Source organism: Nycticebus coucang, chromosome 20 (genome assembly GCF_027406575.1).
Source record: "Nycticebus coucang isolate mNycCou1 chromosome 20, mNycCou1.pri, whole genome shotgun sequence".
Taxonomy (NCBI): domain Eukaryota; kingdom Metazoa; phylum Chordata; class Mammalia; order Primates; family Lorisidae; genus Nycticebus; species Nycticebus coucang.
In genome coordinates this window covers 55,815,343-55,839,616 of record NC_069799.1, presented here as the reverse complement: position 1 = coordinate 55,839,616, position 24,274 = coordinate 55,815,343, and the positions used below count along the sequence as shown (strand labels likewise).

Genomic DNA, 24,274 nt, shown 5'->3' with positions numbered 1-24,274 from the left:
GCACAGTTACTCAGCGCGGGCCAGCGCCCTAGCAGAGGAGCTGTCCCCAGAGACTCCGAAGCTGGGCGTTCAGGGACGCCCGCGGAGGAGCCAGCGTTACCTCGGCCAGGGCGCAGGAGCCGCGCGCCCGACACTCCCTCTCCAGGGATTCGAGCTAATCCTTCAGCTCTCACGACTTCATCCATCCAAGCAAGTTTCTTGCCATCTTAGCGAATTGAACTCATAATCTTTTTACTTAAAAGGTGGCCCAGAGGTGTTTCTGTTCCCTTTCAGAGAGAATTATAACAACCCACCAAGCACGAGGTAAAAAAGGGGCTCGGCTCGACCCACACTAATCCGGTTTTCTTTCTCCCGACCCTGATTCTCTCCTGGGGTTCTTAGTAGGCTTCAGCGCGCCTGAAGGACGCCGTCCTCCGGAGACTCCTAATCAAGGGGAAATTAGAAAACAGAAGCGCTGATTCTACCTTTGTTTGTGACTAATCAAAAGAGAAATCAGCAGAGGCGGCTCCTTGGTCGTTAGCTGTACTGGCGGGGCAGGTTCGGGGCAGGTTCGGAGCAGGCGGCACCGAGGTTGCCCCGATTCCCGACATGCCCCGCGCGGGGGCCTCCTCAGCTCCTTAGCTGTTGCCGCCGCCGCCGCCTCGGTTGCTGGGGGTGGGTGAGAGGAGGAGCAGTTGCTGACCCCGTGGAGTCAGTCTCTGTTGCTGTTTTTGCCTGCGGAGTCTTCCTTCTTACGTCGCACCCTGAATCCCGTGGTGTCGAGGGGGAGTCCCTGCGGACACCTCAGCACGCAGTGGAGATGCCTCTCTTTGCCACCAACCCCTTCGATCAGGATGTTGGTAAGTGTTTTTGCCGCTCCCTGTCCAATCCTCCCCGGACTGCAAGCCCCCCTCCCCGCTTCTGCCTACGTTCAGGGCCCCCAGACCAAGGTCGAGCTCTTCCCCTTTCCGGAGGCTCCTTCCTTAAGTGTTGGGAAAAGGTTGAGGGTTTAGCGCATCCTCTTTGAGAGAAATAGGCTCAGAGAGCGTGTGAAAGGGCCCTTGAGCTTGGACTGTAGGTTTACGAGAGAACTGCTTAAGAGGTTGGTGAAAAGGGCCTCGGAGGAGCAGCTGGTGTAGCATCTGGCGCTGGGACTGTGTTTCTGGAAAAACAGCGAAAGGCTGAGGCGTATCTAGGCTAGAGCAGGATTATAAACCACGTAACAAAAGTGTTTTCCTCGACCAGTGTTAAAGCGTTTGGAAGTGGCAGAATGTTTTAGGTTCCTTAGAGGATCTTAAAATCTCCCATAACGGTAGCTGGCAGAGAGCTCTGATCAAAGATAGACTTTTAAAAATGTTGGGAGGGATGAAGATGAAATACCTGGCAACAGCTGAAACCTAGCTGAGTACCTGCGACCTGCGACGCCTTTCCTAAGCCAGGTCTCTGCACTTTGAGAAGTGTGGAAGAGGACCTTGTATCTGGAAAGGTGTTTGAAGTGCTAAATTTTTGTTGGTATTAGGTACACATCGTATCAGTCCAGCGGGTTAGCTTTTTATTTTAGTTTTTCTGGCCTGAAGATAATAATTATGGGAATTTGAGTTTCTGGGAAGAGGATTTTGGAATGATTTGAATGCACCCAGGAACTACATTGGCACATGAGTGTGGAATGAAAGCTAGTCAAATGCCATACCCAAATCTCTTAAGGCAGAATTTAATATTTAGTAAAGCAATACAGAGACAACCTTGTGAAGTTACTTTATACATTGTCATATATTTTAACTATAAAAGGTAGATGTTGAATTTTGCTTTCTTAATTTTTCTTTACAGCATGTCACTAAAGGTTGGGGGTTTGAGTTAAGACTAGAAAAGTCTCTGCCACTTCGTAGCTCACGTTGAAATTCAGGCCAACCTTTAAATTCTTGGAGTTCAGTGTCCTCAGCTTTCAGGAGGGGAAAATACGTTATTGTATTTTGTGACTAAATGAAATAATATGTGTAGAGGGGCTACTACATTGCCTTTGTATGCAGGCACTTTCTAAAGGCTAACATTTTTGTTCCATTCATTTGTTTAAATGAATGTCCTAAATCTTAGCAGTGCATGGAACTTAAGGGATCATCAATAATATTTATTGAATAATGAATTGAAAATTACATTTAATAAGCATATGGCACACACTGTTTACAGGGCACGGGGCTTAGGTTTTCAAGAGATTCAGTGATAAACAACATTTGGTTGGTGCTATCAAGAAGTTTTATATCAGTCTCTGGGGAAAATGCTTAAATAAAACAACTTCTTAATACTACTTCTGTTCCCAGCATGTTTGTCTAGTTTTCATGGTCCTGTGTAATCTAGGTACCAACTACCAGTCACCTTTAAATCCTGCTGACTTTTGAACACATATTTGCATTGGATTCAGATAAATTTCTTAATGTCAAACCTGTTCCTAGTACCTACACCACCCAGTTCAGATATAGGTTCCTTCTTGCCTTTATGCTTTTGCTTCTATTATTTCTTCTATCTTTCAACATATCCTCATGTTTTAAAGCCAACTCAGAATTGAACTCGTCATACCAGAATCATTTTCTGTTTACTCTTGTCAAGGGTTTTTCAGTAGCAACATTATTGACATTTTGGACAGGTAATTATCTTTGTTATGGGGAGTCTGTCCTCTACAATGTGGGGTGTTTAACCTCATCCCTGGGTTTTACCCATGAGATGCCAGTGGCACGCCAATCCCCTGTCATGATTTTAAAGATCTTTGGACAGTACTGAATGTTTCCCAAGGGACAAAATAGCACCTAGTTACTCTATCTACTAGTTCATTGTAATTTCTACCCTTTTCCAAAGCCTACAAATTATTTTAGCATTTTTTGTTTTTACCAATTTTTTTACCATTAAAGATAGTTATATCCTGTTTTTTGCTGCTTAATTAATGGTTGCTACACAGTAGGTGCTTGATAAAGGGTTGTTGAGACTATTGGCATTGAGTCTGCCGGACAGTAAGCTTCTTGAGTGTAGGGAAATGGTTTTTGCTCTAGAAAAGCTTACTTTTTAAAGTTAGGTTTTGGTATTTTGATCAATTTTCTCCTCACAGTTCATGTGTCAGAATATCATGAAAGATTAATCTAGCTAAGAAAACTCTTCAGAGATTCCCAGTAAATCATCCTTGAATTCGAGTCCAATAGACTTCTATGTTAAATTTTTTATAGCATATAGAATACAGTATGTAGAATACCCTTAACAATTTTCCTTTTCACCTTGTCTATCAATGTGTATGCCAGTGACATAAAAGTAATTCCACCAACTCTTTTGTTTTTTTTTTTTTGAGTCAGAGTTTCACTCTTGTTGCCTCAGGCTAGAGAGCCTTGGCCACAGCCTAGGTCACAGCAACCTCAGACTCCTGGGTTCAAGTGATCCTCCTGTCTTGGGCCTCTTGAGTAGCTGGGACTACAGGCTCCTGCTACAAGAATACCCAGCTAATTTTTCTATTTGTATTAGAGACGGCTTCTTGCTCTTGCTCAGGTTGGTCTTGAGTGTCTCCATCTCACCACTATTATCTCAAGGGATCCTCTTGCTTTGGCCTCCTGGAGTGCTAGGATTACAGGCATGAGGCACCACACCCAGCCTCTCATTAGGTGTTATTATATTTGTGCTTCTTCAAAATTAATTGTCCTCAGCTTTATTCATATACTGAAACTGAATCAGAAATCCACTGACTGATTTATGTAATATAACATTTCTTTTAAAGAAGCAAAATTCTGGTAATAGCTTTTCCCTTGAAGAAATGTCTAAAGTTGTTACTAGAATGTGAGCTCCATGAGGACAGATTTTGTTTGATTTGTTCACTACTGTGTCCCTTGGATGTAGACCAGTGTCTAGTGATGGTGAACATTCAGAAAACATTCACTGGAATACATGCATTTCCTTTTGGACCTTATATTTCTTCTAAATTCTACTCTTGAATTATAAAGATAACTCATTCCTTCTAGTTTTTATTTTGTAGCCTTTAGTGACTCTGTCTTGCCAAATCCTATGGCCAATTTCTAGTCCATTTCTTTGTTGATCTCTTAAACTACCTGTGATATACTGTATAATACTTAATTTGTGGCGTTCCAGGACATCACACTTTATGATTTTTTTCTTAGCTCCTTTTTAGTCTTTTGCTTCTCCATTTTGCAACTTCCAAACATTGAATGTCCTGTTGTTTGGTTTTAGAATATCTTCTTCAACATTTTTTCCCATGGAGTCTTAGGAGGTAGCTTAGCTCAGTGTTAGGAAATCAGACTCTGGAGCCAAACTGCTTGAGTCAAATTCCAGATTTGCTGCTTATCAGCAGTGTGATTTGGGGTTAGTTGCTGAAGATATGCTGTGCCTCATTTTTCTTATCTTTAAAATGGAATGTAGGGATAATAGTTCTTAATGCAGAGGGTGGTTAAGAGGGTTGAGTTAATATTTGTAAAACACTTAGAAAATCTCTGTGCTTTTTATTTATAAAGTAAGATTAAAAAAGAACCTCATCTGACTTCTTAGCTTTGAATACCGTATGTATCTGGTGACTCCCAAATGCCTGTATTCGTAGTTCCAGCCTCTTGCCTGAGCTCTAGACATAGACGTTCATCTAGTCAGCATTTCCACTTATATTCTGCTTGGTGTTTAAAAACAAACATGTTAAAGACTCGGGTATTAGTTCTTTCCCCAAATCTGCTCATTCCTCATCCTTGCCCATCTTGGTATACACATGTGATGCCATTAATGTTTCCGGTCACTCAGCTCTAACGACTCTCCATTGCTTCATATTCCTGCACATTTTACATTCATTCTTTCAGCAAGATCTTTTGTCTCTACTTTAAAAATAGATTGAGAATCTCATCATTTGTCTCCATCTCACCACTATTATCTTACTTTAGTCCTCATTATCTCTTTCACAGACTATGGCAGGAGCCTTCCAGTAGTCTTCTTTGCTGCCGCTCTTGCCCCTACACTTAGTTTTCATTTAAGAAAGCCAGTGATCTTCTACAGATGTTAATGTCACTGACCAGCTCAGAACCTTCTAGTAGCTTCCCATTCCACCTTAAAGGAAATACAGTTTTTTTTGTTATGGTCCACAATCTGGTTCCTTCCTATATCTCTGACATGATTATGATCTCTAAACTCTCTCTCTTGCGTTCCGTGCTTCTTGGATCTACCCACTCCAAGCTCATTCCTGCTTCTTTAGCTGTATTTTGCTGTTTTCTTTCACTGGGATACTCTTCTCCCAGGTATTTGAAGGTCTAAACGTCACATTCTGGAATCTGTTCAAAAGTCACTTTTTAAGAAAGGCTTTCCTGAAATACCTTTTGTAAAAAATAATCATCTTTACCCCCTTCACACTGGTTCTTTGTTCCATTTTATTTTTCTTTATAGTGCTTAACTACCTTAACATTACTTAATTGTCTTGTCTTTCATATGGAATATAAATACCATAAGGATGAGAACTTTTCATTTCTATCTCTGATACTTTAGGTATAGTGCCTGGTACAATGTAAGTGATCAATAAGTATTTATTGACTAATGAGTTATTGATTTTTCCCAGATCTTTGGTATTCTGTTATCACCTAAAATACTCATCTACCCATAAGATTGGTTCAGAAAACTGAACTTATTCTCATTCTGGTTCTTCATTCATTATTTGGTAATATTGTAGAGTTGTAGTTATTTTGACCTGAAACTCAAGCATCATCTTTGAATTATTCTGTCTCGGCTAAATTATCATGACTTTGTTTTTATAATAGAACGTTTGCATTCCTAGTCATACTGGTTTTAACCATTCTATACCTTACAGACTTGAGTTTGTTTTTAATCTGTTTTACTTAGTCTAGTCAGTATCATAAGTCATGGCAAAATTATCTTAAATGTTAGTGTCACATTATTCTCTTGAAGTATGTGATGGAAAGACCTTGAGTTTTGTGTTGAAATTGCATGTGCACTATTTACTGTTAGTAAATGGCCACAACGTATACAGTAGAACTTCTGCAAGTTGACCACACAAGGGACTGTAAAAAACTGCCCAACATACAGAGGTGGTCAACATTAGGAACTAGGCCTCCTGTACTGATAGGTATATGTGGTGCATGTCTGTTCTTTGATAATTAGGTCAACTTAACAATTGCATACCAATTGGGGCATCAGAGACTGACATCACTGATGTTTTCTTTTGTATGTTTGGTTGTCCCCCAGAAACAAATGTGTGAAAAAACCCATCAGTTACAAAACCCTCCTACCCCCTGCCAAAACTATATGACTATAGGAGGTGGTCAGTGTAGGGAGGTGGTTAACTGTGGAGTTTCTACTGTAGTTGAACCTCTTTGAGCTCGATTCCCACCTTTGTAAATTGGGATAAAAACATCAATCTCATGGGGTTGCTATGAAGATTGCTTGTAAAATCACAAAACATATGACGTTCTCAGTTGAAAGTGAATATGCTTCATATGTTCAGCATGTTCAAAACTGTATTGAAACTTTTCTCTTTAGTTACGCTTTTCGTGTTTTGATAATTGATAACCTTAATTTACTCAGTCACAGGTCAAGAACCTGGGAGTCATTTTGACTTTGATAATTATAATTCTTTAGGTTCTAAGTAATAAAAATACAAGGTCAGTTAAATAAGTTTGGGAACTCATCCTATTAAAAGTGCTACATACCTCATTGCTGAATATCACTATGGTCACCTTTGAGGTATTCCCCTTAGAAGCTATGCACCAACTCCAGCCACCCTTCAAAGCAATTTTGCAACTCTTTCTGGAATGGCCATCTGAGCTGTCATCTTACAAGGTCTAACAATTAAGTTGGTGATGGTGAAGGGGAGTACTTCGAAGGTCGCCATTGTGATATTCAGCAGTGAGGTATATAGCACTTTTACTAGGATGAGTTTGTAAACTTGTTCAACCTTACATGCCAGACACAATGAAAAGGCCCTTAAGGCTTCCAGTGTTGCTCCAGTCTGCATGTTTTATCTTCCCAGTAGCTCTTGAATCCACTCGTACATCCTACATCCTATCTCCCATCCTTTCTGTTCTCATTGCAGCTGCTAACCAGGTTTCTATCACCCCTTTTAGATTAGTAGAGAAGCCTCTAGCCGTTCTTCTCTGCCTCTAGTCTGTCCCCATTCATTTTCCAGGTGGCTGGTAGAGATATTTTTAAATATAAATGTAAGGTGGGCATGGTGGCTCACACTTGTACTCCTAGCATTCTGGGAGGCCAAGGTGGGAGGATCCCTTGAGCTCAGGAGTTCCAGACCAGCCAAGAGCAACACCCTGTATCTACTAAAAACAAAAACTAGCCAAGTATGGTGGCACACACACCTGTAGTCCCAGCTACTTGGGAGGCTGAGGCAAGAGGATTGCTTGAGCCCAGGAGTTTGAGGTTGCTGTGAGCTATGACACCACAGCACTCTAACCAGGGTGACTGAGTGAGACTGTCTCACTAAATAAGTAAATGAATAAATAAATAAAGTACTCATGTGGCTCTTCTGATTCAAGTATTTCAGCAAATCTATACCTTTCACAGTAATTTGGACTTTGCCAGCATGACATGTAAGCCCTCTTTAGCATTTGGCTCTTTTTTAACTTTTCAGTGTCACTTTTCACTTTTTTCCTAAAGGTATACTTCACTCCTTATTGGTGTTATGTCACTGTGCTTCTCAGGTGTGCTGTCCTCTTGCCTGACTCGTCTCTTTCTTCATGAGCCTTCTTGAGAGTTGTTGTAAGGAGATGATACATGCAAGGCACTTAGCATAGCACCTGGCAGTTAGTAGGCAATGGGTGCATTTTAGCTTTTTTCATAAAAAGTTAGAAACAGATTTGGTGTCTATTGGATTCTAAGGGGGCAGTTACTCTCAACACCTACGCAGGAGAGAAATGTGAAAATTCAGAACACATTAAGTATGTTAAAGGTCTGATCCACTGGATTAAGAAATAGTGTTTGATTTTCTGTTTCTTTCTATCTCTCCTATAAGATTCTTTTTCATGCTTTTAGGTTATCATTTCTATTCTATGCTCTTCCCTGAAATACTTCCATGATGTTGTTTTGATACCTACTTCCCTTTCTGGTTAGCAGAGCTTTCGATTGCTCTTTGCAGATAGAACTTCCAATAGCCAGGAGGGTAGGGACACTAGATGAAACATTTTCAAAGAATCAATTCCCCTAATTGCAAAAAGAGGGTAATTTCTTTCAGGCTTGTTTTCCCTGTTGGCCACTTTGATGAACTGTTAGGTCTCCAAGCTGACTGAACACAGTCCTTTCCCTCCAGCCTGAACATGATGAGGTGTCATTCTGTTAGCACGTCTCACCTCCACAAATCGAAAGTAGCTGTTAATCAGAAAAAGTTCTCCAATCCAGTGAAAAGACTATTGACATTCAAATGAGGCTTTGTACGTGATTTTTATAGGTACTGCTGGGCAAATTTCTTAATCTTCTTTTGGAGTATTAGTGTAAGGATAGTGTGAGTATAAAATGAGATCATCATAAAGCTTTGAATTCCTTAAAAGCAAGTCTGGGTTGTTTTTGTTTGTTCTTTTCCCTTTCCCACAAACCCTGTTTTTGTCTTAGAAATAAATGGTTTTGACTTCATTTGCTAGTCACACAACCATGTACAACTGCTGCTAGTACTGATTTTGAGACAGTATCAGTAAATGATGTGAACAATTTTAGAGTTCTGAAATGAGTTGAATTTCTGATCTTTGCATACAAGTATGAGTCAGATGCTGATCCTTTTATGTGTAGGAAAGTCAAGAACGGAGTTTGTGAGTGCTCAGCATAATATCTGCTTAGGACTGAACCACACATTCTTGGATATGTCATTAATTCAGGAACTATAAGATCATATTTAACTACGATCGTAGGCAATTTATATTTGATCAGGCACAGGGCTTTCATTTTCAGTTAACTATTAACTTTTTAATAAGTTAAATTTTAATATGCTTAGCTATTATATTTTATTTATTTATTTAGTTAGTTAGTTCCCATCAATAAGCGATATACTTGTTTGTAAAAAATCCAAATTCTGGTTTGTCCAGAAAAATTTAACAGGTTTATTGATAGGTGTTACAAAGTTGAACTGCTGAAACTTGTTCACTGAAATATTTTGACTTGCATCCTCCCATGTATTTAAAAAACTCGCATAGAAATAGAAATGGAAAGGTGGCCAATACCTGATGTCCATTCCCTATTATATACTTGGGTATCTGTTGATCCCCATGGAAACAAATTAACGTTCAGAACTACTAATAAGAAGAAGTGATTTTTTTTTTTGAGAATGAGATTTTTCCTCTCATGGGTGGATTCTTAAGCACATTCTCTGCACGTGCCGCGTGCTAGCTGGATATCTTTTGGCAGCAGGAAGGGATGGGTAGCACACAGGTTGGTGTCTTCAAAAGGCCAACTAGATGGGTTTCACTTGATTTCTGCAAAGTACCAATAGCTGTGCTCTGGAAGTACAGATCTGTTTTGAAGTCCTGAGCAATTTCTCTCACCAGATGCTGGAAAGAAAATTTGCAAATCAGAAGTTCAGTGGTCTTTTGATAACATGTAATTTTATGGAGTGCCATAGTGCCAGGCCTGTAGTGATGTAGTTTCTTCACTAGAGGCAGTGCTGACGTTTGAGGGCAACAGCAGTGTATTGGGAACACAATTCCTAGCTATTATATTTTTAAATAAGGTAGTAAGTTTTAAAATTTGAATGTGTTCTTAAAACAGTGCGCTTAGGTATTTTAAAAAATCCCACTTGACTACCAGTCAGCAAGAATGATGTATTAATTATTAAAATGTACTACCAGATCAAAGTAATAACTTGCTTTCCTTTTCTAAGATGAAGTAAAGGTTAGACTGAGGGATATTGTTTGGAATGACTCAATTAGTCTTCTTGGGCTTCAGAGAGGTTGGGGCCTATGGGGCAGAGCTCTGGGACTCCCCACCAAAGCACTTGCACTTGGATTTGCGTTTTATATTGGATTTCACTTAAGATAAAGTTTTCTTATAAAGAGGGTTGAGTAATAAATAACTTGACTGGTCTTTGTTCCTGTTTCCTGAGAGGGAGCCTCTAAATCCTTGGAATTTCCTGAGTGCTAGGAGCATCTTTGTTATTCCTGGTGGGCCCCTGGAATAACATCTTAGTTTACATTAACAATATGACTCACTATGGCAGCTAGTCACTCCAGAGAGACTAACCATGTGATTAAAAGAGTTGGTGGAGGAAAAGGACTTGAGATTGCGTTCTAGCATGTGGCCAGTGGTTTAATAAGTCATGCCCATATGGAAACCCCAATAATAACCCTGAACACTTAAGATGAGTTGAGCTTCCTAGTGGTGATACACAGTGTGGCAGGAGGGTGATGCCTCCTGAGGACACAGACGCTTCACATTTGGGATCCTGCCAGACTTATCTGTATACAGTTGGCCCTTCATATCCATGGGTTCCACCTATGTGAATTCAACCAACAGATCAAAAATATTTGAGAAAAGATTGTGTCTTACTGAACATGTACAGACTTTTTTGGCCATCATTCCCTGAATAATGTACCATAACTAGTTACATAGCATTTGCATTGTATTAGGCACTGTAAGTAATCTAGGGATGGTTTAACGTATATGTGAGGATGTACATAGGTTATGTGCAAATGCGAGACCATTTTATATCCAGGACTTGAGAGTCCTTGGATATTGGTATCTTTAGAAAGTCCTTGGACCAACTCCCCAGGAATACTGAGGGATATCTATGTTATCTCTTCATTGGTTTGTTTTGAGTGTGCCCTTCGTGATAAAACTATAATCGTAAGTATAATGTTTTCCTGAATTCTATGAGTTATAGTGAATAATCGAACCTGAGAGTTTAGTAGGAACCCCTAAATTTGTAATCAGTTAGTCAGAAGTGCCTGGGCTTGCTGTTATTCTCATGTTTTCTCAGTCCTTTGTGTTTGCCTGAAAAAAAGTTCTTTTGTTATAATTAAGTAAAATAGCTAAATTAGATGATTCTGTTCAATGTGCCATACCTCAGTTGATGTTTTTAATATGTCAAGGTTTTATTTAAAGAAAAATATGCTTTTAAAGCTTGGCTTCTTCTCAGTTTCTCCCTCCGCATACTGAAAGACCTATATCAAAACAGCTAAATAATTAATTACCCCAAACAATTTGATAGACGTCTGTGCCTAGCCAATGTTGCTTTACTAGCAAATAAAGCAAATAAAAAAAAATTAGATTAATACAGGATATATATATACAGTGAGGTTAAAAAATTTCTTAAAAAAATGTTAGATTAATACAGGGTATATACAGTGAGGTTACATTGTGTTTGGTAAGTAAAGTCCAAGTTGTAGTTGGGCTCTGCACCCAGGAGGTGTGTCCCTTCTCTCTCTGTCTGCTCTCCACTTCTCCCACCCCCCATGTACTAGGACATTAATTTTCTTCATATCAAAATTGAGTACATAGGATTCATGCTTCTCCATTCTTGCGATGCTTTACTAAGAATAATGTCTTCCACTTTCATCCAGGTTAATACAAAAGATGTAAAGTCTCTGTCTTTTTTAATGGCTCAGTAGTATTCCATGGAATACATGCACCACAGCTTGTTAATCCATTCCTGGGTTGGTGGGCATGTAGGCTATCTCCACATTTTGATGATTATAAACTGAGCTGCAATAAACAGTCTAGTGCAAGTATCCTTATGGTAAAAGGATTTTTTTCCTTCTGAGTAGATGCCCAGTAATGGGATTGCAGGATCAAGTGGGAGGTCTAGCTTGAGTTCTTTGAGGGTTCTCCATACTTCCTTTCAAAAAGGTTGTATTAGTTTGGAGTACCACCAGCAGTGTAAAAGTGTTCCTTTCTCTCCACATCCACGCCAGCATTTGCAGTTTTGAGATTTTGTGATGTGGGCCATTCTCAACCCCTTTTTGAATTTAATTGTGTTTTTCTCTTGTGTGAACATATGGTTGTTCATTGACTAGTTTCATGTTAGTATTGAGTACATTGGATGCTTGCTTTTCCATTCTTATAATACTTTAATTAGGAGGATTTCCTCTAAATCCATATAGGTGAACACAAAAGCTATAAAGTGTTCATCTTTCTTTATGGCTTAATAATATTCCATAATATGTATGTGTGTGTGTATCTATATGTTATATAGATATATATGTGTATATATATGTATATAGATATGTATATACCATAGTAAAACAAAGAATCTTTTGATAATGAAAATAATATATCTTATTTTGGTCTATTTGCAGATGGTGGTAGACCTGTATATAAGTTTTTTTATAAAGAAAGATAAACAGCTTATTTTTTATGCTTAGTAAAAAATAATTGAGGTGTGAATGGGAAAAATGATTGTGATAGATAATGAGGGTACTACACCCCCTTTAAAGATGGACAAGAAAGTCTCCTTAATCGGAGTGTTGACAACCCTTCTAATTTGTTACTGAGACTTTATTATAGTTGGGTGATTTGAATGTGATTATATGTTTTAAAGATTTTGAAAATAATGTCTCTGCAATTCATTTTATAATCTACAGAGAAAGCAACCAGTGAGATGAATACAGCTGAGGACTGGGGCCTTATTTTGGATATTTGTGATAAAGTTGGTCAATCTCGCACTGGGTAAGTGTTTAAGTTTCAAAGGATTTTTATTAATGCTTTTATAAACATGAAAGAAGAGGAGTTAGCAGGTAAAACATATTGCAATTACAATTTGGTTTAAAAAAGTGGAATGTTGTTAACAGAAAGATTCGAAAAATCATACAATCTAGGTTATTCCTTATATGACTGGTAAAAAGTTGTTACTTTAATTAATCATCTTCCATATTTTCCTTCTGAATCTTGCTTTTTCTACTGACTATTTTAGTCTTAGTAATTTCTCAGTTACCAAGTGTCATGGTTATTTCTGAATTCTTTTCTCCTTTGTTGTATTTGCAACATTTCACCTAAATGATCAGTAAATACTGAAAGACAGATTAGGGAAATAGAATCTTGAACTTTTGGGCATTTATTACAGAGCTTTCCAAACAGTGGTGTTAGCAGTCTTGTTAACTGCATTGTGCCACATAAATAGTACAGGAGAGCCTCCATAATTGACCACCTCCCTACCTTGACCACTTCCTTAAGTTGACCTAGTTTTTGTGGCCTGGACATGTACTGCATTTTCTCAGTGTACAATAGGCCTAGTTCCTTATGTTGCCCACCTGTATATTGTGACCAGTTTGCTGCAGTCCTCAAGGTGGTCAGACTACAGAGGTTCTACTGGACTGTCTTACTTGTGCCCTGCTCAGCAGCTGTCCATGGTGTGCTACGCATATATTCCTTTGCATTCCTTTTTCACTTTACCTAAGACACTCCTTACTTTGCTGAGGCTAGTGAATTACCTTCTGGCATTTCTTTCCATTCCCATCTTTCTAATTTTTATACATAGTTTTTATATAACAACTGTGTTCTTGTTATTCTCCTATTTTTTATGCTGATCAAGTCTGAAACTCTTTAAGTCTTCTGAATCATTTATTTTTTATTTCCCTCCTACATACCATTCATCAGCTCAACTATTTGAGTTGCCAGTGCCTTTCTAGTTTAATGCTTTTGGTTCTGCTATTCCTTCAGAATAAAATGCTTTCTTCCATGTCTTTTCTCTGTGTCTCGTATCCTCTTAGACCCAATATATATATTATTTCTTCCAGAAAGCTTTTTCTTATTTCCTGTATGGATAAAATCATGGCTTTCCCAATCTTCAGTGCACTCTCTCAAAATCATTCTTATTTGAGTTTTGTCCTAAATTTTAGTAATTTATATCTGGTAAACTTAGATGGACTAAATATAGTAAATGTTGTAGATTTTAGAAGGGATGTTCTATGGATTTTTGCTGCGCGTGGGAAAGAAGCAAGTAGCTTAGTGCTTGAGATCATGGACTCTGGAGCGACGCTGCCTGGGTTCAGATACTGGCTCTAACCACTGAGCTTGTTAATGGATAAGTAAATTACCTTTCTGGGCCTTATGTTTCTAGTTTATCATGTACAAATAAATTTGTAGCTTCTTCATAGAGGGGTGTTGTGACCATGAGATTAGTGAATATGTAAAGTGTAATAGTACCTGGCATGTGGTTAAATGGGTGTGACTCTGCCTCTTTTTGATTAAAGTCATATTTTGTGAGAGTTTATCTGGTGAAGTCTGGATATTGTCCTAGATCCATCCTTGTGTATTTTTGAGATAAAACTTTTATCTGCCATTCCAATTTAAAGTCCTTCCTCTCTCCCTTTTTATTCCGTTGATTTTCTTTTAATCTTTTCTTTGGTATTCTTCATTTTTGGTGGACGGTTTTTATAATAATCTGGTCAGTTTCTTGAAATCAAAAGACAAACCCCCTTTTACTACTAGAAATATTTCATATTTTTCTAGTTAAAAAATTAAGTGTGTAACCTATCTGAAATTCTGAATGATGTATTGTGAAGGTATGGTGATTATTTTTCTTCATGTTAATATTTTATCAGACATGCTTATCAGTTATTCTTTTTCCTGTTGTTAACATTTGAAATTCACTGATGTATAGTTTTAAAAACTATTTTTCATTTGTCTGTTTTTTTAATCTAGTATCAATATCTCTGTAGATACATTTTTAATTTTTTTCTAATTTTCTCAATTTTTAATTTTTTTTCTAATTTATTTTTAGACCACATTCTTTCCGTATATTTCTTCCTATTTGAGTTACCATTTGGGATTTTTAATCGACATTGCTCTGAATCTGTGAATTTAGTATTTTCAACGTTAGCAAATTCAGTAATGAGAAGTGGCTTTATTCTTTCATTCAATGTTTTTTCCTTTTCTCCTTCCTTCTTGCCATTTGGTGTTAGTCTCAAATTATAAAATTATAAAATGTAGGAATATATTTAAGAGGCAGATTTAGGGATAGTTTTGTGTTTTTAAAATCAAGATGGTTGTAACCAGTTAATTTATAGTATAATTATTTAATGCGTAAATAAAATGAAATAGTTCATATTATTTTATTCTGTTTTCCCTTTTTGGCTTTTTTTTTTTCCAAGTCATCTGTCTTAGAGTTGTAATTTGGAAAATATTCTCAGATTTTAAAGTGGAGGAAGAGCCATTATTGTGAAGTTTTTTTTTGGTCAAAACTATGACTCAGAAACATGACTTCCAGTGATATAAAAAAATTCTCCTTTAAAAAAATTTGTTTTTCTAATCTTTGCACCACAGATACATATGTACATACATTTATTTATGTTCATTGATTTAAAGACATACACTTATATAAAGTATATATTTCTTTTAAGGCACATGTTCACATGGCTGAAAAATTTAAATAGTTTAATTTTAAAAAGGTGAACATTGACAGGACTAACTCCCATTCCCGTTTCCTTCCCTCATCCCTATAGGTAACTACTTTTGTTTCTTTTGTATCTTTCCCTTTCTTTATAAAAATGTGTAAATAGTTCACCCATTCATGTATAATTCATATAATGATAATAAACTAATCTCCATTTGTTACTTAATTTCTTAATATATCCTGTCTTAGAACTATATATTTCTTTTAATGTCTATTGGTACTGGACATATTTAGAAATCATTTTCTAGTTTAATATCAACTTTGGTTAGTGGCATGTAGAATATTTGACACACTTTAAGGGTTAATGAATAAAAATTATTTAATAATTGTTAGTAATTATCTCATTCTGAGAAAGGCTATCCTTATTGAAACGTAATCCCTATTTGCATCATAAAGGTTTTAGGCTACTTTTTCATAGAAGCTTGAAGTATTTGATTATTCTGAACCAAAAACTTTAGTTAACTTTCTGAAATTTTTTCTGACATCTCAAGATATTCACATGATTTTTAGTGTGCAGTTCCAGTGTATGAGTAAGTAGTGAAGAATGCCCAGCCAAGTAGGTCATATGATGGGCTGAACAGTCTTGTTTTGTTAGAAATGAAGAGAACTTTCAGAATGATAGTAACAGTTTTCTTTAACATATCTTCATGTAATAAAAAGCTTTTCTCTGTTAGTTTTCATTGATTTGCTCATATTATCATTTGTGAGAATAGATGTTAGGGTAGGTATTATTCACAGTAATAAGTTAAAATTAAAGTTCTATAATTGACATATAATTTGTGCTATATATTATGTTGTATGTTAGCTGTCTTTGCTTAGCTGATTCAGCCACAGATAGAGTTGACTGAGGTGGAAAACATCATGTAACTGTTCAGTACTTGCTTGATGGAATTAGGCAGTAAATCTTTTTTATTCAAACATAAGTAGAAGAATATAATGATAGTTGTTACTGATATTTTGTGAAAAATACAAATGTAAGCCTTTGGAAGGCAGTTTGTTAAAAATGTTTTCCGTTGGCTTTGTATTGTCTTATGCTAGACTGGTTTGTGACAATTGCTGACCTTTCATTGGAAGTTGATAGAATATTTCCTGATTTTCTAGGGGAAAAATAATCTCTGAGCGAGGCATCTTAGAGTTGAAGGGCAGCATCAAGTCAGAGAAACAAACCTCTTCCAATTTTTATTTTTGCTATAATCATATCCTTGATTTGCAGCCTTAATATTCAAAGTCTTCTAAGTGCTCTTCTCAGGGTAACCGCAGACATTTATTGACCACTTACTAGCCATGCCCAGTTAAAAGTACTGGATCGATATTTTATTTAATCATCTCAATAGCTCTAGGTACTGTAGGTTTTCCCCGCTTGTAAAGGAGAAATCTGATTCATATTTAAGATTCTTTTATGTAATTTAAGCTAGGGAAAGGATTCCAACAAGAGTAAGATTAAAGGATTTTTTATAAAGCTTGATCCTGATTTCCATGTTAATTTCACTTTCTTAACACAGCAGGATTTCTTTAATTTTATTCTCTTTGCATCAATCATTTTTTTCTTTTATTTGTCAAACACTTATTAAGTACTAACTGGTATCATGCTTTGTATACAGTGGTAAATAAAGCAGGCGTAGCCTTGGCCAACAAACAGTGATGATAGTCTGCTGATGGAAAAAGAAGGAAACAACCACATGATGGACTAAGAAGATAGTGGAGAGAGTAATGTGATGGAGAATAAAGGAGGAGACTTATTTATATTTTGGGGGGAAAGACTGATGTGAAGGGATATCATTTATGTTGTGATTTTAAAATCGCAAAGAGTCAAAGAGCTCAAAGTATTGCATCCTAGGAAGAGGCAGCGGCACATACCTGAATGCTGCAAGGTAGAGGAATCTTGGTGCCTTCTAAGAACTTGAAGGATACAGAATAGCTGCAGCAGAGGTGAGTTGCCTCACATGAGCACAGAATTGGGCTTTGAAGAAAGGAAAGTAGAATGTTATAGTTGGAATGTAGGATACTTTCTATTATGATCATAGAGGATTTTTGGTTACTGCTAATGACAAAATCTGGGGTGTGAACATGAGAGTTAATAGAAATGCCAAAGGTGTTGGGAACATCACTTAAACTAGTTTTCTAATCTCTGCAGATTAGGATGAGGAATAATGTTGGAGAGAGTGGCAGTGAGCCAGCAGCTAAAATCATTAGGTGCTTAGGGGGCAATTGAAGTTTTTAAATGAAATGAAGTGAGAAGAGTCTGACATGATCTGGCTGGGGGATTTAGGGAAGAGGGAGAAAGCAAGAGGTCCAGGTTAGTTCTGGAAAGCACAAATATGTGTCTCCCTCTCTTGTTAAAGTAAGTCAATGTGTTAATGTGTCTAACACAGACCATGTTTCCTCATTAAAGTACTAAGTAACAAGAGAGGGAGACACATATTTGTGCTTTCTAGAACTAATGGTGCGTGTCGGTAAGCCCCTACGTGGTTTTAGGGTTAACATTTGATAAGGAAGTGTTAGAAACCTCTTCTTTCACAAATGAGGTCTGTCAAGCTCAAATCCTTTCCTACACCCTGTGCTTCTTTCTCTAGCACTAGTTCTCAATGTGGGTGGTATTGCTCCATTAGGGATTTTTGGGTGTCACAGGATGGCGTTGGGGGGTTACTACTGACATTGATTAGGCAGGGACCAGGGATGCCACATGTCAGGTACGCTTCCACTGCAAAGAATTTTTCTGATGTGAATACCAAATAGTGCTTTATTTATTCACACTGCTAGTGTCTTTGTACCTTTTTAGTCCTACTTTCATGAGTGGTTAGAGGTTAACCATGCAGATATATTGACTGTGCTTTCTGTTATTATTACTATTCATAATTTCTGTTTTTGCCATTTTTGTTTTGTATTTGCAATACTTTTAGGAAAAATGTGCTATTATTCTTTTGTCAGACCTTGAGAAGGGGATAATGAAAAGTTATTATCTTCATTTTGGAAAGTTGATTGATCTAAAAATAATTGATTTAGTAATAGATGCAGGAACAAAAGTTTAAATTTATTGTCTTTTCAGTGCCAGTAATTTTCTGCATAGTATAAAACTGTCTTGTCATTGGTTAATCTTTGATTTTTATGATCCTAAAGAGTACTTTTCAAAAGAAATGTAGATGAGGTATATTATATTTGAAGTAAAAGACTTTCTGAAATTTTCATAAAGCATAAGGTACTGTGGATCTTAACTTCTTTATCCAACAGTAGCATCAGATATTCTTGGTTATTCTCTTTATGTAATCACAGACATACCTTTCAGATACTCGCACCCACTAGTCACTAGAGCCTAATGTTGAACTGTTGTTCTTTTTTTGTTTTTTGTTTTTTGAGACAGAGTCTCACTTTGTCCCCCTCACTAAAGTGCTATGGTGTCACAGTTCACAATAACCTCAAACTCTTGGGTTCAAGTGATTCTCTTGCCTCAGCCTCCCGAGTATCTGGGACTACAGGTGCGCCCCACAATGCCCAGCTATTTTTAGAGATGAGGTCTCGCTCTGGCTTAGGCTGGTTTTGAACCTGTGGGCTCAGGCAATCCACCCACTTTGTCCTTTCAGATTGCTAGGATTACAGGCGTGAGCCACTGCACTGGCCGAGCTATTGCTGTCTTAGCAACTTACCTATAAGTAGGTAGACATTTATAAACAATGTACTGACATTGTTGGAAATTTTACAAAGGGTCATTCAAATTTCAAAGAGATTTGAAATTTCATTATTCTTTGAAAAGAGAATTATTGCAATGTGAAATTTGTGTTCTATGATTCTCTGAAGAATTGAGCTATATCATATATGTGTTTAACTTACTGAATTTAACTGTATTTTTTTGCAGCCCTGTCAATTTTTTTCCCTAAAACTTCAAGCCTTCCAAACCATTTAGTGAGCTCTTGAGTGTACTATCTCACGTGACAGTTCCCAGTTCCCACTCCAATCATAGTGTGAATACCTCACTGCACTGAGGGTGATTCTTGCTTGGAGTATGCGTATTTTATATAACATGGCCCTATATGTAAGCCAGCCTCTTCACCTAGTGTTCAGAGGAACAGTTTTGCTCTAATGACTGAGGAAAAACATGGTTGTGTTAGACACTTTTGAGAGCTTGTGTGATATGTTCTCTATAGGTAACTCTCCCGTCAGAATTGATTATCTGCAGTTTCGGCCTTACTCCCTGACTTCAGAAATTAACCCAAGGAAACACTGCTGTTCTGTGACATTTTACAACAGTGCAGTGTGTCATGGTCATTTACAAATAAGAGAAACAGATAATTTGGGGTAGAAAACCGGAAAGGTGAGAAAACTCTTCCTTTCTCTGTTCTTGTCCGAGTCCCAGATCCTTGTCTTTTCCTTTCCCATCTCAGGATAAGGGAAAGAGAGAACGTATCTTACAAAAAGTTTTAAAAGCCACAATGGGGTTTTGAGAAGCTTTTTGACAGAGACAAGAATTTTACAAAGGGTGGGTGCTGGGAGCTTTGGTAAGTGTACATGCAGAGTTTATTTTAGCAAGTGTTTTTGTAAAATATTTTGTTGGTGTCTATTAGCATCAGCCTCTCTCCTCACATCCTCTGCTTCTCTGAGTATTACTTATTGTACATGTTTTCTTTCATCATGGTTTTATTACGAGTTCCGTGAACCTAAATTCTATGAAAGCGTGTATGTTTTCCTCTTAGAGAGTGAACTCGGAGAGAAATGCAGGACTAGGTAATAAATAGAGCTTCAGAAAGAAGATTATTCGGTTATCCTAAATACTAACTACAATGCTGAAAAGCAGTGTTTTTCATATTTAGCTCAATGACTTTTTATGGAGTTTCTGCCGTGTTGAGGGCATTATTTTACATCTTATTCATAATGAAAACGTTTTAACTTCAGTCATTGGAGAGCAGCAGCAGTTGCTAAGTAATTCTTATTTTCATTCTTTCAGATTTCAGTTGAGAACTCAGTATGTGCCAGAGATCATGACTAAGGAGTAGCAAACCAAGGATGAGCTAGGCAGTCCAGAAACCCTCAAGGTGGGAGATAAACAGTTAAGGAGAAAAAGCCCAACAGAACAGAGGTGATAAGTGCTCCAGCCTTATCATGTTTTGGTGAAGGACACAGACCGGAGTCAGTCTGTCTGCATGTGATGCTCTTCGCGCAGCATCCAGCACAAAGCAGGCGCTCCCTCAGGGGTCACTGCCACTGTTAACAATTACCATCTGACAAATTTAGTTTGGTGTTTGAGTTTGCAGCTGGAATACCCAGTTCCAGGCTGTGCTACCCAGTTCTAGTCTGTGCTTGATGTGGGGAAGCAGTCAAGGGACTAAATTTCTCACAGGTTTAAGCTGTGACCTATGGGGTGAGTGAGTAAGAATTTCCTAAGTACAGCACAGAAGGAGAGTAGTGGAGGATTGGGAGTCAGAAAGAACAGGGCATTTTTGAGAAGTGATCCAGAGATGAGATTCGTGGATGGGCTTTTTTTTTTTTTTTGTAGAGACAGAGTCTCACTGTACCGCCCTCAGGTAGAGTGCCGTGACGTCACACGGCTCACAGCAACCTCTACTCTTGGGCTTACACGACGATTCTCTTGCCTCAGCCTCCCCAGCATCTGGGACTATAGGCACCCGCCACAACGCCCGGCTATTTTTTTGTTGCAGTTTGGCCGGGCTGGGTTTGAACCCACCACCCTCGGCATATGGGGCCGGCGCCCTACTCACTGAGCCACAGGCGCCGCCCCGTGGATGGGCTTTATAAGCCTGACTTTTTTCTAATTTGTGTTTACAAACTTGAGCACATTTATTACTGTACATGTTATGTTTAAATTTCATTCTAAAAGATAAAGATCCAAACAATTGTAAATAATGCAGTTTAATACTGTTTAAAGCTAATAGTTGTCAGCATGCTTTGCTAGTCTCATTACCTCTTGCTATGTAACAAACCATTCTAAAACTTAGTGGATTAAAAGAGCAGTTTGTTATTAGTATCACTCATGGTTATGTGGGCTGTTCCTGTTTGTGCTTTATTTATTTATTTTGCAGTTTTTGGCCTGGGCTGGGTCTGAACCCACCACCTCCGGCATATGGGGCCGGCATCCTACTCCTTTGAGCCACAGGCGTCGCACCTGTTTGTGCTCTCTTATGAAATTGCTGTCAGTTAGTGGCTGAGACTAGATTTATCTGAAGGCTTGACTGGTATGTGTGGGTAGCAGCCATGGCTGGCCATTAACTGGGACCTCAGCTGAGGCTATCACTTTAAACTCTTACCTGAAGCCTTGGCTTCTGGCTTGAGTTTCTCATAGAATGGAGGCTGGGTTTCCAGAGGGACATCCTAAGAGCCAGTGCTCCAGGAGATTCAGGTGTTCTCTCCATGGCTTCTTGTGAACTGTCAGTCTCAGAATTTTACTTCTGTTACTTTCTATTGGTCAGGCAAGTCACTGAAGTTGGCCCATATTCAAGGGGAGGATTATTGGATGTCACTTCTTGGTGGGAAGTGGCAAGGACTGTAGATGAGCAGGGGGAAGGGAATTACTATTGTGCTTACATTTGGAATACACAATGTGCTAGAGATCTATTAGTTCTATAAGTGTTGAATGAGAACTCTCAATTTGACAACAAAACACTGAATGTATCCTTAGACATAACAATGGGTTCTAATAAACAGAATTATGTATTCCGTTTTTGATATTTATGACACTCAGTCCTTAAGAACTGGAATGACAAAATGTGAAATGAAGATTCCTTTATTTTTTTATTTGACATTTAATTATGACTTTTAAAACATAGAAAAATACTGTGTTGAGGGAGCTCTAACCATTGATACAAATAGGAATAACTGATAAGGAATCTTAACTGATTTGTAGTCATGAAGATTTTCTTTCATGGTTACTCGCCACGGTTTTGTTTTATACACATGACCTGATGAAGCTTTTAGTTTATCAGAATTCATAAAAGTTAAAAATACTAGCATTTTCTAAACTTTGTGGGGTTTTTTTGTTTTTTTTTTCTTTTTTAGACAGAGTCTCACTATGTCACCCTTGGTAGAGTGCCGGGGCATCACAACTCACAGCAACCTCAAACTTTTGGGCTGAAGCGATTCTCTTGCCTCAGCCTCCCAAGTAGCTGGGACTACAGGCACCTGTCACAATGCCCAGCTATTTTTTTGTTGCATTTGTTGTTGTGTAGCTGTCCCGGGCCGGGTTTGAACCTGCCAGCCCCAGTGCATGTGGCCAGCGCTGTAACCACTGTGCTGTGGATGCCAAGCCTAAACTTTGTGGTTTTAAACATGATATTTGTAGTTTATGAAAAATTTGGATAATCATTTAAATTTCTGTAACAGCTGTAACTTATACAGAGATTCATTTAATTTAAAGGCTAGCCTATGAAGTCCCATGACATGGGGTCAGTATCTTATTCACTGCTTTATTTCTAAAGCTTGCATAGTACTTGCTACCTGCAGGATGATTGATGAGCATCAGGTTCACCATACAGTAGAACCTCTGTAGGTTGACCACTCAAGGGTCTATAACAAACTGATCAACATGTGGAGGTGGTCAACACAAGGAACTAGGCCTACTGTACTGATATGTGCATGTCTGGTCTTTGAAAATTATTAGGTTAACTTAAGGACCTGGTCAGTGTAGAGAGATGTCAGGTCTGGAGGTTCTACGGTGTTATCAACAGAGTTTTTTACAGTGTCATTGTAATTTGTGTGGAGTAGGTGATTCATCCTGACAGTATTGCTTACTTAATTGAATTAATCATAAGAGTTGGTATCCTTTAACACTGATACTTACAAATAGCATGCTGTGTGGTAGACCCAAACGTCCAGTAGGATGAATGTGCAAGAATGAGAAAATTTCTAAATTCACCATTAGATCAAGGAAATGACTGCTGATAAAGTACTTTTAAAAAATCTGTTCTTTCCAGAGTTGCCTTAAAAGCTTCAGGTTCTGCAGAGTTTGTATTTTGTTTGAGAAATTGAAAAGTCTGTATTAGAAAAGAAAACACAGTAGAAAGCTCTGGTATTTATGTCTGAAGATTGACTGAAGAAGTGGGGTTCACATCTTATGTTCATTTACTTCTGAGCCTGAGGAAGCTTGTTTTTAATAGTTGTGACTTCACAAAGAAACTGAGTGGCTGAGAGCAGTATGATGGGATAGCAAGTGGGAGAAGGGAGTATTTGATGGAGAAAAGCCTGTCTTAAGGATGCTTTCTTTGAATCTGAGAGTAGGGTTAGTTGAGGTGGATTGGAATAATACTGCTAAATAATGAAATTGTCTTTGGTGCATTAGTTCGTCAGAGCTGACAGATCCCGAGGCAGCTGTGTACATTCTTGCCATGTCTGTTCTTAGTCTGGTCTATAACTTGAAAAAAAGATATTAAAAGCTGTAGCTCCGTGAAAATACCACCCCTGTTTTTCTCACCCTCCTAAGCGCTATGTGAGCCAGAACTATTCATAACGAGAATCTTATCTTTTATCCTAATTTTTCCTTATAGTTAGTGTCTGGCTTTTGTTACATTGCTTTTCTTTTCATTCATCTGAAAGTATTTTTTAATTTCCTTTGCGGTTTTGTTTGCTTTGATCCATTGACTATTTAGGAGTATATTGTCTAATTTTTACATACTTTAACTTCCTAAATTTTTGTATGTCATTGGTTTCTAATTCTGTTGTTTTTGGAGAATATATTTGCTATGATTTTTATTATTTTCATCTATAGAAACTTGCTTATAGCTTAATGTAGTGTTTATGCTGTGTCAGGTTCCATAACCACTTGAGAGGAATGTGTATTCTATTTAGGGATGGAATATTATATAGCTGTGTGGAGTTGTTAGAGTAAAATATATATCATTTCTATCTGATGATTTAATATTTTTCAGGCTATATTCCTTTGACTTACATGAAGAGCTCCTTGCATGTGTTATCTTAATTCACTGGCAGGCAAATCGGTGGTCA

General features: G+C 37.8%; 1 protein-coding gene across 1 annotated transcript in view; it reads left to right on the top strand.

Moving 5' to 3' along the window:
* Window positions 1-614: 614 nt before the first annotated feature.
* The window catches only part of STAM (signal transducing adaptor molecule), a 60,137-nt gene continuing 36,477 nt past the window's right edge, over window positions 615-24,274 (top strand). The window contains exons 1-2 of the mRNA XM_053572863.1: window positions 615-839; window positions 12,522-12,606. Of these exons, the coding sequence (XP_053428838.1) occupies window positions 800-839; window positions 12,522-12,606 (125 nt within the window). The 5' untranslated portion in view covers window positions 615-799. The remainder of the gene's footprint in view (window positions 840-12,521; window positions 12,607-24,274) is intronic.